This window comes from Conger conger, chromosome 2 (assembly GCF_963514075.1).
Source record: "Conger conger chromosome 2, fConCon1.1, whole genome shotgun sequence".
Classification (NCBI taxonomy): Eukaryota; Metazoa; Chordata; class Actinopteri; order Anguilliformes; family Congridae; genus Conger; species Conger conger.
The window spans coordinates 70347779-70360819 of record NC_083761.1 but is presented as its reverse complement, the minus strand read 5'-3'; the positions used below and the strand labels follow the sequence as shown (position 1 = coordinate 70360819).

The window sequence follows — 13041 nt, the reverse complement described above, 5'->3', positions numbered from 1 at the left end:
ATTATTGATATTTAAGTTTTTTATTGGGAGTGCCTAAGATACCTTTTCAATTTCCCTCGTGAATCAGAAATCATAGAAGAACCCAATGTTATGTGAATGCTATTTGATCACAGATAATCTTAAACCTCCCTCTTAATGTTGACATTTTGTTGCGAAGGGGAGCCGGGATATGGATTCACAGACAATGAATTGAATCACTTTCAATGCAACCTTCTCACCACTGATGGATGGAAGTATATCCTGTTGTTACCTGATTCTTAATTACTTTTTAAAGGATGTGTGCTCTGGCTCACATTGCAATCAGTGATACCAGTGTACTGCTTGACAAATTCTTCTGTTCACATTTCTGCTGTAAACTAATCAAACTGATGACCAGTGATATTGCACACACTTGATCACAAAACAAAATTGTATTCTTTATTTTATAATGATTTTCCTGGAACAATATTAGTTTTTCGAGTATGGAGCCCAGAATGTAGGCTGTGCTTTGTATTGCTCTGGTGTATCCCCCATCTGTTGTATTGCAGTGTTACTCAGTGATGGTGCTATGAAAAATAGGTATAATTAACTCATCCATGCTGATGAATATCATCTGAAATGCTATTCCTTAAATGTGATGATCCTAGGTTCCCAGTATAAAGTTCACTGCCCTTTAATGCCCCTGCAGACTGCAAAAATGAATGTGTGGTATACAAACTATTATTTTTATAGAAGACATATCCTAAAACACATTCAAATACAAGATGATTAAAGAGCATTTGAATTCTGATTCTCAAATAAATGATTTCCAACTGACATAAAAAAGCTTATTGTATTCAGTGTTTCAAATTAATATGGTTTTTGTACATAATGCTTAATATGAGTGTGAAATTAAATATGCACATATTTTTAGAGACAAATGTGAGCCAATATATTTTACTAGTGTACTGTGATTGCCGAGGTCTTATCTTCACACAGCAATGAGACGCTTGAAAACTGTGACCAGGGGAAAGTGCAAGGAGATGCACATGGCACATTTTTGATTGCCTAATCATGACCCTCCTCTCTTGGATTTAACAGATGAGAGTGTATACATGTTTGAAATGGTTTTGAACAGACGGACAATGTCATTTACATGATAAACTGAAGAGCTTTTTTGCTGATTTGATTATGGGTCTTTTTTAATAATTACACTTTTTCACAATCTTGCCATCTTGACCTACAGGTAAGGAATGGTTTGCCACTAAACCTGAAACAATACCATTTGAAGCACAAAGTCTACCATTTTCAAACTGAATGTTGCCATGAGCATGAATCTATCAAGACAAGAAAATTACACAATACCGTTTTAGGAACTGTGAATATAAATATCCTGAAAGATCTATAATGGTGTATTGTGCGCACATTTCAAGTGTGACAAGAAATTCATTTAAATTGTTTATCAGGATTTAGTTGGGACTGTTTGAAGTGTTTCTCAAGGCCCAACACCCCTTCCAAAGCCACTTCAAGGCATGCTTTCAGAGCTATTGAAAATGTTGCTTTGTTAGGGAATAGCCAAAACATTCTGGATGCTTGTTTCAGTTGGCATGACCAAATAACATGTGGGAAGGATCAACTTGTTGCTGAAACAAGTCAGTTCCATGAATATTTTGCAAGGAATGAAAAGCGCAAGGTTCATAAAGACTTCTACAATAACCAAAATAATTTGTAAATGGTTTCTTATAATGTAGGGGACTGGGTCTGCACAGCTTGTGGTCACACATAGATACAAGTGAAAACCCTCGGAGGGACACCTCGCCCCAAGGGCTAGATAAGGAGTAAAACCCAGAACACGTTACTCATGTTCCAGTTTTGGAAACGTTCTGGATTTCCCTCTCAAGTCATCCAGCCAACTCCATAATCCTGCTTTTGTGATATATCCCCCAGTTCTCAAGTGCCCCACTACATGTAAAAATGTATTACACCAAAACAGTGAACAAAATATTAAAGAAATGAATACAAGCCTGTCTAACCATTTACCAGACTTATAATTCAACCAAACCGTGGTAATCCTGGAAGGAATCAAGCTTTTGTGTTTGTGAAATTCATTTATTAAGTCAACAGTCACAAGAAAAACTAAATAAACAAAGGATCAGCAGTGAAGACGAATACTGATCATTTTCATAGAATGGCACCAGGCATCAGGTTGTGAACCTGCATTTCACTTTTTACCTAAATTTATACAACAAACAGAAAAGGGTTTTTTTTACAGATACCACATTCAAAATAATGCGTGTGATTTGAAAGTAGCAATGGCCAAGGGATTTCAGTTACTTAATAAAATTCACAAAATGGCGTGATTGAGTACAAAATATTTGATTACTTGAACTCAGGTGAAAGTATCATGTCATTATAAAATAACATTGAAACATTTCACATACGAGGCCAAAACTGTACATCTGACATGGACTTCCTATTCTGATGCAGGAGGAATTCTCACCAGCCAAGCAAAAAAGAAAAACTATAAGCAGGATTTGGAATCAATTAGACATTCCTTGATAAAAAAAAAAAAGTTGTGTAATTGCCATTTATCCATCTATGAGAACATTTGAGATTTTACATGCAGTAATTAGCCCATGTTTTTTATTTGTTTTCTTTTTAAAGTTTGCACCAACTAACCTCAATGTTGCCATTAACTACTTTAAAACAATAGAATGAAATCAACCAAACATAACATGGTGAGCTGCAGACCAATATATTTAGCCTGTTCACAGCTGCTAGACCAATACTTGTTAACTTATACAGATTTATCAGGAGGCAATCTGATTCTGCAGCAGGGACCACCATCATCCAGCGATCCACTCTACGCAAAGCATGGCGTTTCAACTAGAACTGCTTCATTTAAAAAATATAGCAGGTTGTTTTGCAGAATCTATTTTGCCAAAACAGGGTATTCAAAATAGCCTATATCAATGAACAAATACCATCATTGCCATGCATTGATTCAGAAATGTTTCTGTTTAAAATCAGGTACAGTAGAGCTGCACAGACAGCCAACTCCCTCGACAAAGCCATGTGACTGACTAAAGGCCCGGACACACCAAACCGACGGTCGGCCGCGGAGCGCCGACAAAGATCCCCTCGCGTCGATACGCGTCGTTAATGTTGGCTGTGCCGAACACCGCAACGACGGTCCGCCGACGGCTGAGTTGCACGTACGTTCTGCGCCTGCGTGGTGGTAGTCTGTATTTGTCTTTCAAAAAATGGAAACCGGAAGACCGGAGAATGCGTTTGCATTGCGTTGGACCTAGAAGCAGCCATTGTCTCGCTCACAACAAACAGTTTGCAGCAATTTCCTTGTTCTCTCGCTATTTAGTAATACAAATCGAAAATTATGTCTGGTAGTGATAGTAACTTTGGAATGGCTTGCTTTCGTCACTTCCGTTTCTCTTTTCGTGCACTGATTCGCTAGCTGGACAGCCAATCAGAGAGCTCTCTCTCATCGACAGCTCCGGGGGCTCCGACGCCGATTCAACATGTTGAATCGGCGTCGGAGCCCTCCAAAACACGCCGACGGAGTGTGCAGGACACACCGGAAAGACTCGGCCAACAGGGCGCCCCCTACGTCCGACCGTCGGTTTGGTGTGTCCGGGCCTATAACACAGTGCTTTGGAGACCTAGGCTATAAGCGAGTCACCTTTGGGAGGCATGCCAATTCAGAGTTAATGGAATCAATTTGAATCAACATGAAACAACTTTTCTAAGTGGAAAGAACAACATATTCAACAAATGACTCTAGACACCCCCTAAAGGTTTACTGTAGCTGAATTTAAGACTTGGAATAAATATGGACTAACACAGACAGTGGTTCAAATTACTGTAACTAATTTCCTTTTTTTGACATCCATTGGAATGGCTGAAAATGCTACTGATTGGCAGCCTCACACGCGTCTATCCAATCACTATAAACATCCACAGGTTCTGAAAGATCTTGAAAGGTTCATTAAGGAAATCAAAAGTGGCAATTCGAGATAAAAATATATATGCTAAGCAAGTTAGCGAGTACAAATGTATAAATCTGCTTTACGTCCACCAATCCACCTAGCGGACTGTTGAGGCTACATTTACATTATTCCCTTTTCAAACTCTACCTTAGTCCTCCCTCCTGATTTCCCCCGGCCCCCTTTCTGATATCCCCATCCTCCTTGTCTTACCCCCCCAAAAAAAAAAGAAAAAGAAAATTGCACTTATGATGACTCTACGTTTAGAACAGCATTTCATGTGTATTTTCCTAGTTATGGATGTGATGCTTTGACTTGTGGAAGAACCTATGCACTTGTAAATCGCTTGGGATTAAAAGTGTCTGCCAAATAACTAAAATGTAAATGTAAAATGTAATTCCTGGGGTTTAGGATTTAGGGCCAATGAATGCCAAACTATTATCAAATGCTGATAAGACCTCATCTACAAGGTATTATACCTTATCTACAAGTTTAATTAAAGTCACCTGAATTTCAGAGAACCACTTCCAGTGTTCACTGAAATAGATTTGTGCTTGTGCTCTGGACAATAGCATCAGCTAAATACAAGTAGTGTCAACCCATCACACCCCTACTATCATAATCGACACACAAATAATTCTCATCTCTACACACACCCTGTCCACATCCAGTACTATTTTGCACATCATTACAAATACTGCCGATGAATGTTTGCATTGATTGTACATAGAAGGATACAGGTTATAGGGGTCTGGAATTCTTCCAAGCAAACTGTACAGGATATTATTCCTGTATTTCTACTGCGTTCCCTGTGGGAAGAAAGGAAGCAGTCAATCAATCTCAACAAGACAGAGCACGATAACAGTGCAGTAACACGAGAAAATTCACATTTGCAGATAAGATTTGCTTAACATTACATTTTGACGTCACATGACTTTTCGTGGTTACAAAATGGACAGGTGAACTGGGTGTCCAGATTTCCCGTCAGCTTCTTCTTAGGAGGCGGCTTCCGTTTTGATTTACGCCGACCCATATCCTTCTGTTTGTTTAAAGCAATACATAAAAACAAAATCAAAAGGCTGTTAGATCGGTTGTCACACAACGTTTTAAATATTGACGTTACTTAACTGTCTATCGGCAGTAGTCGCCTAACATGTGATTCTGTTAACATGTTAACATGTCAAGCCTGCGATTGTTCGAAGTCACGCTGGTTTTAAGATTCCATATGTAGCTAGCTAGTTATGCACTTAATCATAACATTACGCATTCGGATCAGATCGTGTATTTCATTAACCCTAGTAGCTACAGCGAACTCGAAGGAGCCATTTTGCACTGCACTGATCTTCATCATTAACTAAGATTAACCAAGGTATCTAACATAGTTGGACAACAAACAGCCTTAGCTAGCTAGGGCCTACAAAAAGCTAGCTAAAAGTTAGCTGGGTAACTAGTTCAAGGACTTGAGATTAAGAAAGCTCAGACTTTCTTAAATCTTGTTATGGCAACCTTTGAAAAAAAATCTAGTTAAATTCCACAATCCACTATTTAAAGCTAAAATAACTATTAGCGAGGTTATGCTTACCTTCTGGTTCAGTCAAAGCACGCACTCAGAAAACGGTCTGTTGTTTCAAACCGGAAACTCATAACCGGAAGTTTTGGCGAATTCTTTCATTTTATTGGGCACAAGGTTACACTTCTACGTATTCCATTGGTGCAATTCATGTCATTCACTTAAGACATATTTAAATGGAATAATATTCCGCACAAATTGTCCCGAAGAATGGATTGTTTGGTAACGTTTGGCCTTCGTATGATTTCGTATGATGTAATGATGAGTGAAATTTCATCAAATTAGCCACTGAACTGTATAAGAAATTACAGACCAAAACGGACTCAGGAAGATAAACACCGCTAATGAGGATTTCAAAATAAAAGTTTTTGAAGTCAGACTCAACATGCAGTGACATTTACTTTTTATCTTACATTATCGCATTAGCATAATTTCAGTGATCAATGATGAACTATATTGCGTTCGTTTTGCTTATTTTCCCTGTAAAAGATGCTGAATTAAGTCACATTAAAGTGACATGAACCGCGAAAAATACTTTAACTCCACAAGGTGATACCCTTAAGTTCTGGTCAGGTTTTGTATTTGGCTTAGCTAATTACTTTCCTCCGACCAATATCGGTTAACGGCGAAACCTTTTACAAACATATATGTTCATGTGCTAGTGAATGTGTCATGACTCCACAATAGCTCCTTCAACAATCACATTACATCTACAGCGAACCTACTGGAAGCTAAACGGAAGCTATCGAGCGCTGCACGAGAACTCGGCACAGGAAGAAGTTCAACAGCGGTTTGTCTCTGCAAAAGTAAAACATTTTACAGTTAGACTTGACGGTTGGGACATCTATGGGCAAAAAACATAACATACTGTCTATGCATAAAGAAACTGTTTGAGTATACAATGGTCCTTCCACGAATAGGCCAAAACTGCGCCGACTTTAAAGAGTCGATCATAGTTGACAACCGATTTCAATTGCATCAGGTCAAAATTAAGTAGATAAATTAGCTTTGGCACCGGGGAACTGTAGCTATTATTATTAGTATTACTTGCAAACTATGCAGGTTCCAGCCATTCACCATAGAATAAAGGTATTTGCACACCAGGTCTGGTTGTGTAAAGGCCTTTAGAGGGTTATGTAAGCAGCATTAGAGGAACGCAGCTAGGCTTATCTAGCTAGCTAGCCCATGAGCATGCAGATGCATGAACGGACACGTTTGGCAATTCAAATCGATATATAGGCATGATAAAAATAAAATAAAAAAAGCTAGTTACCTGCTATTTAAAATGAGTTGATTGGCAGCTACGTTTATTTACTATATCCATCCCACCCTGGAGAAATGGATTGGGAAATCCATTAGCTCTGCATATTTCCCGGGCTTTAGTGGGCTGGTTAACTGACCGCCAAAATTGCTAGTGTGGTCTCTGAAGTTCTTTTCGCGACTGCATCTCATTACTATTATTAGCACTATTAGTGAACAGGCAGCTGTTAGGATGTCTTAATTTTACTTTTTAGTTTGTGTGCAATGTCCAGATTCCTGTGTGAATAAAATATTGAAATCTTTGCATTTCCCACAGATATACACAGTACTTGAATAATCAGAGCTTTAATCAGCACTCATAATGTATTGTTTCCCATTCTTCTATACAATGTGGCTCAGTTTTCACTGGCTATTCTCCCTCTCTTCTTCTGTGATTTCTGCGCTGCTCTTGTCCTGTAGATGTCATTGAGGTATACAGTGAAGATTGGCCTCGGCACTCTGGCCGTCATCCTCAGTGTGGAGTGGCTGGACTGGCTGCTCCGCCGTCTGTGGTCCCGGCACAGCCGCCAGGGTCTGCTGAAAGAGGTGCTCTTCTTCCCAACAGCACTCGCCTGCGTGGAGCACCTCTTCACACCTGATCCAAGAATCACCATGTAATCATATATTTTTTCATTTTTTATGATTTTGTGGATTTGCTTCTGTGAATTTAACAATTGCTTAAGTAGACACCAGTTCAGTTAACGGTTTTTAGTCAGTTTCTGCCGCTCTGTCTCTTTGCTACTGTATTTCCTCAGATACGCCCATTGCTGCCCTGTTTAAATTGCCCTGAGGGGATCGATAAGGGGTCTGGTGAATTGAACGTCATCCTCCATCGCTTGTGGTGACGTCCCCTACCCTATGCTGAGTTGTGTTAAGCGCTTGCCTCTTTCGCAGCCCCTGCCCCTGCCCCCTGCCGCACGGCCTGGAGACCTCCTTCAGCCGCCTCCTGCGGCACCTCCTGTCGGCCCGCGCCTCCCTGGACCTGTGCGTGTTCGCCTTCTCCAGCCAGGAGCTGAGCCGGGCCGTGCTGCTGCTGCAGGCCCGGGGCGTGACCGTGAGGGTGGTCACCGATAAGGACTACATGCGCATTACCGGCTCCCAGATCGGCACCCTCCGCAACGCAGGTGCTCTGTTACTGCTGTGGTCCTTTAGCCCGCTGCTTGGCATAAGGCTGTAGGGGGAAGGCAAGGGTAACGTAGTTCACAGTCCCAAAATCTGGTTAATCATCGATGGAAAATAGCTGTGCCTTTGAAGTCATGATGCTGAGGTAAAACACTCAGTGTCAGTTTCTCAGTCCAATTGTACTCTATTGGCCTGGGAGAAAGGGGAGCCAACCCTAATAATAGGCATGTCAAAATCCTCTTGTGAGCTGCTCACAAGTCTGTGGAGTTAGGGCTGACACATCACATGCAGTATGTGATAACATCTCAGGGGAAGTGATTTCAGAAACATCTGGCACCACCTGCAGGTCAATGGAGATTTCATTAAGAAGCTTATGAACAATTAACTTCCTACCAAGGCACCCAGACATTTATTGCGCTTATGTTTTTCAAGGTAGGTGCCTGAACGCATTAGATAAACCCTCGTACTATCACCACAGCTCAATGCACTCATCTTTCCATGCCACTACAGTGTTTATTAAGCATTACAGCATGCTCCTTCTACATTGTAGCTTCTCCTGCAGTTCCTTTGCTTCTGGCTGTGTTTCCCCTCAGGAAACAGCTTTGAGAAAACAGCTTTTTCTTGTTTACACATTGCACTGATGTGTATCTCTTTCCATGGCTGCTGAAAGTCCCTCATGGCTTGTAAATTGACTCTGTACTGCATTCAGAAGGTTCAGATATTGGAAGAGCTGAATCAGGGCTAATAATGTAATTTGTGTACAAGCCCTCAGGGGAGCACAGGTACTGTACTGGTTGTTTCTCTAACCACTTTTACATTTCATAGAAAGATGCACCCATGTATCTGCCTTTTTTGGAGCCATTTAGTTTGTTATACTATTTTGAAGTATCTCCTAGTATCTGACTAACCAGTGATTGTGCCAGTGTGAAGGGTTATTCCATCTAAAAACAGCCATTGACCTGAGATATTGGTTTCTAGTTAATGGGTGCCATAATTATTGTCAGCAGAAAGCTTTGTCTTGGTGCAATGACAGTGGTATCACACTATTGGGTAGGCAACAGCAGGAAAGCCACCTTTTATTGATAGACAATAGCCAAACTATTTGTTATTGTTTGATGTGAAAGCGGACTCTTCTCAAAGGGTTAGGGTTCTTCAGACAGGGCAAAGGTTGCATCCCTTTTTGCAGATACGCACACTCAGTGATCACTTCATTAGGTAGACCCAGTTTCTGCCAAAGCATATCCCTGTCAGTTACTCGAGTTAGCCTTATATGTTCAGACACATAATAAGACTACATATTAATATATTACAATTTGGGCTCACTCCACAACGGGGCTGCCTTTTGACTTACCCCCTTGTGATTGTGCCTGCTGTGTACCATTGGATCGCCTCCATTAAAGCACATTATGCTGCACTTAAAAACCTCTGTCTGTAAGTACCCATAGTCTGGTCTTTCTGTTTATCAGACAAAGCACTGCTGCATATGTATGACTAATTCCAAATGACCACTTTATCTTGCAAGGCTATTGTAGAATGTCCTTCAGTAAGGTTACAAAATAGTCTGCAGAAGACAGAAGCAAGCTAGATGTGTCATCCCCAGTGAATGATAGAATATATGGATTATATTTCTAGATCAAGATTGATGGTGTCAATATAATGGCCTGCTGGCTTAAGCCAGTAGCGGCTAAAAAGGTTTAAACGCTATTCTAGAAAAGTGCGTATTTACTTTTTGCAGGATTAAAAAGAATTTGTGGGAAATAGAGAGGATACGTCAATTGTAAACGAATGCAGGAGCAGGGGAAATGGGAGATGCTGAATGAGTCCCTTTCTCCACTGCTGGCTTCCTAATCAAAGTTACATCATCAGCACTAATGGGCAGCTGGACAGCATATGAGGCAGTAATTTAATCTATGAGTGGGTGGGGGCTAAGAAGTGGCAGATGGGGAGGGGGGTAAGATAGATGGAGCAAAAGTCTGCTCTGAAAGAGAGAAAGGTGAGATCCTCAGGAGCAGAAAGAGCTAGAGTGGGAGTAAGAAAGGAAAAGATTTACAACATTTATAAATAAATTTTTGCCTACCAGATTTATAACATAAAAATAGAATAAAAACACTGTCTGTTTCTTGAGGCAGAATTTTGTGGACTCTGTAGTCTCTTCCATGATGACAAGTTAGGGTTAATATATTTTGAATTTAAAATGATTATTTGGTTAATTTGGGATTAAACCTGCCGGTACTAATTTGAATTGTGAATATGAAATCATTTGGAGTATGGTAATCATCACTTTACTGAACACTTCCAACAATGCTGCATTTGCTCTTAAGCCTAATAGTCCTAACTGCCCCTGTGTACTGAACACAATTCAGCTGAAACAATTGCAGAGAAAAGCTCATTGGGACTCTTCAGAAATTGGCTGTAGGATCCCAGGGTGTGCACCTTGTGATTAGAGAGTTGTCATTTAGGCATTTATATTTAAAGATAAAAATCTGCCAGACTTATTTATACCAGGACCTTCCCCCATGACTAGACCCATTTCTGCTTCTAGCCACAACGTCCTATCCTAATCTTCTAAGATAATCCATTCCATGAAAGTGTCCACCACCATTGTCTGTTCCCATATGGTGGGGCTGACCGCACCTCTCCTTGTCCCAGGGATCTGTGTGAGGCACGAGATGGGGGCCGTACACATGCACCACAAGTTTGCGGTGGTGGACAGGCGGCGACTGATCACCGGCTCCCTCAACTGGACGGTGACGGCCATCCAGAGCAACAAGGAGAACATCCTGGTGACCGAGGAGCCGGACCTGGTTCTTCCTTTCACCAAGGAGTTCCAGCAGCTGTGGGACTCCAATGACCCAGCCCGACACTACCCCCCGGGCTACTCCACCCTCTGACGCACTGGCACACCCCAGGGAGAGCGCTCCCTCTGTTTAATCGTCTGTGTGTTCTGACGCTGTGTATCATACAACTGTGGCCTGTAGTTTGGTCCTCCAGCAGCCAGAAGCCACTACAGTATACTAATAAAACAGCCCCCTCTCATGCAGTCTGTAGAATAGGCCTTTAGAGGACCTATACCAGGGATCTGCAACTTAGGGCTGAGAACTGCTGGTTTTCCACCCTCCCTTTACCTGGGAGTCAGGTGTGAAGACAGTCTGGCCAATCAGTAGCACTAATTACATGGGATGAAACCCACGTAGGCATATTGGAATTGTTTAAAAGGAAGTGTTTTTGCCATGTGATATGCATGTACAGTACACTAGGTGGATTTTGCTGCAGGAGCTTTTTCAAAGACTTTTATAGATGTTGCTTCATTGGCAAAGTTCTCCAGTCATATCCTTTCCGTTAAGGCAGTACTTTGTTAGATTGTGCAATACTCACTAAGATGAATCTCTGCTTCAGTAATTGTCATTCAACCGCAGTTAATTACTTTCTTACGTTTCAATATGAGTAAATCTACAGGCATGAATTTTATCAGCTTTCTGAAAATGCAGGGACCTATGTACAATACATTTAGCTCATTCTGTCAAGTAGGCATAACTATTAACAATGCCTTCGCATCCTGTCTCCTCGATTAGCATATTTGCAGTATTTTGACCTTTTTTTATCCCTGTCATTAAAACAATGGAAGATATTACTGCCTCCGAGCCTGAGAGTGAGTTGCTGCAGTGTGTTCGGGGAGCTGTAAAGACTTGCTCCTTGGAAAAACAATACAGTGCTATCAGTGCTGCAGTCTGGCCAGCCTCATTTTCCCTGCCTGGAGCTGCACTTCTATCAAGTAGGAACCTGATTAATGAAGGAGCAGCGTGTGACAGCAGCCAGGCCGCTGAGGTTGAGCAAGCGCTCAGGCAGGCCGCACTGCTCCCCCAGCCAGCAGACGCAGCCAAGTCTGGATTCTCTGTAGACATCGGATGGCGTTCACCATCGATCTCTCACTGCAGGGGCACAATGAAGCCAGTGTATCAGGAACCTGAGGATGAGGTGCAAGATATTGAATTGGCGAGCTATATGCAGGCTTCATTTTGTCATAAACGCTGCTTGACCAAAGCTGAAAACTGATGCTCCTCTGTGCACTCCTAATGTAGTTTAGGTGGTTAAGCATTTTAGAGGGCTGTTTGTGTGCACTGTATACTGTACGTTCCAGACTGCGTAACATAAACAATGTGGCTAACTCTGGTAGCAGGCCTGCTTTTAGTGAAATGAAAGCTGCCTCTGGCAGTTCTGATCATAATGCACGAATTCACGGCACCACAAAACTGCTGTTTGTGTCAGTAATGATCCGTGTGCTGAGAACGTCTGTTTAAGTGACGTGATAATGGATTGTCCTGTATGTACATAAACGTTGTGATAAGTTTCTTGCATAACCTCAGGTTTTTACAACTGTCAGACTGTAATTTGACCCCTTGTCTGTAGAATTGGATGGTAATTTGTGGACAGGTGTTAAGTGGTGTGATCTGACAGAATGTGATACTAAGCAAGGAGAGATGGATAGATGAACAGTGTGCATACTATACAGTATGTATAAACCTATTATACTTCTAAGTGCATATAGATAGGGGAATGGTAGGTTTAAGATATTGCAGTTATGTAGAAGGAACTGTTGAGAGGGAATCCAAAACAAATAATCAAATGTTAAATTCTGGATGGTAAACATTTAATTTATTTGTGAAAACTGATGGGAAGAAATGGTATTGTAAATTATGTACTGTATTGTTTAAATATTGATCGCAAAGATTTGGCACTGTAATCCTAAAGACACCAAGTTGCCTGCAAATTTACACAGGATAGGATGTCTGTTGTGAACTGTTAGCCTTTGTGGAGTAGAAACAGGAAACGGTAAACCAGAACAAACAATCAAAAATATGGATATCTGAGTAAAGATTCATGTACAGGACTGTACAGTGCACATGAAACATGATTAATTTTGTCCTTACAATTATTTACACATCATATTTTTGAACTATAGACATATTGCACTGTGGATGAGAGAATGGGGGGTGTTGTGTAAAGTGTAATTGGAAATGGGGAAGAGATGATGAACATCTGTTTATACCTGACAGCGAATAAAGAAAGATTGTCAGGTTGTGGGGGAATATT

General features: G+C 41.1%; 3 protein-coding genes across 6 annotated transcripts in view; 2 read left to right on the top strand and 1 right to left on the bottom strand.

The window, feature by feature from the left end:
* cnn1a (calponin 1, basic, smooth muscle, a) overlaps nucleotides 1-804 on the top strand; it is a 9061-nt gene extending 8257 nt beyond the window's left edge. The window contains exon 7 of the mRNA XM_061231534.1: nucleotides 1-804. This exon is cut by the window's left edge and continues 657 nt beyond it. The gene's annotated coding sequence lies outside the window, so the exon portion shown is untranslated.
* A 1242-nt stretch (nucleotides 805-2046) lies between these two features.
* elof1 (elongation factor 1) lies at nucleotides 2047-5634 on the bottom strand. The gene is made up of 4 exons (XM_061231322.1): nucleotides 5542-5634; nucleotides 4877-4998; nucleotides 4698-4768; nucleotides 2047-3948 (listed from the first exon to the last, which is right to left on the bottom strand). The coding sequence occupies exons 2-4, from the start codon at nucleotides 4990-4992 to the stop codon at nucleotides 3884-3886; spliced, it is 252 nt and encodes an 83-aa protein (XP_061087306.1). The 5' UTR covers nucleotides 4993-4998; nucleotides 5542-5634; the 3' UTR covers nucleotides 2047-3883.
* Nucleotides 5635-5908: 274 nt separating this feature from the next.
* On the top strand, nucleotides 5909-12862 carry pld6 (phospholipase D family, member 6). Of its 4 annotated transcripts, XM_061232317.1 has the most exons (5): nucleotides 5909-6078; nucleotides 6246-6335; nucleotides 7249-7442; nucleotides 7723-7952; nucleotides 10600-12862. In XM_061232317.1, the coding sequence occupies exons 3-5, from the start codon at nucleotides 7249-7251 to the stop codon at nucleotides 10839-10841; spliced, it is 666 nt and encodes a 221-aa protein (XP_061088301.1). In that variant the 5' UTR covers nucleotides 5909-6078; nucleotides 6246-6335; the 3' UTR covers nucleotides 10842-12862. The 4 variants fall into 4 exon arrangements, with proteins under 4 accessions (XP_061088301.1, XP_061088300.1, XP_061088302.1 ...); XM_061232316.1 differs by lacking the exon at nucleotides 5909-6078 and having other exon boundaries at nucleotides 6092-6335; XM_061232318.1 differs by lacking the exon at nucleotides 5909-6078 and having other exon boundaries at nucleotides 6191-6319.
* Nucleotides 12863-13041: the final 179 nt, after the last annotated feature.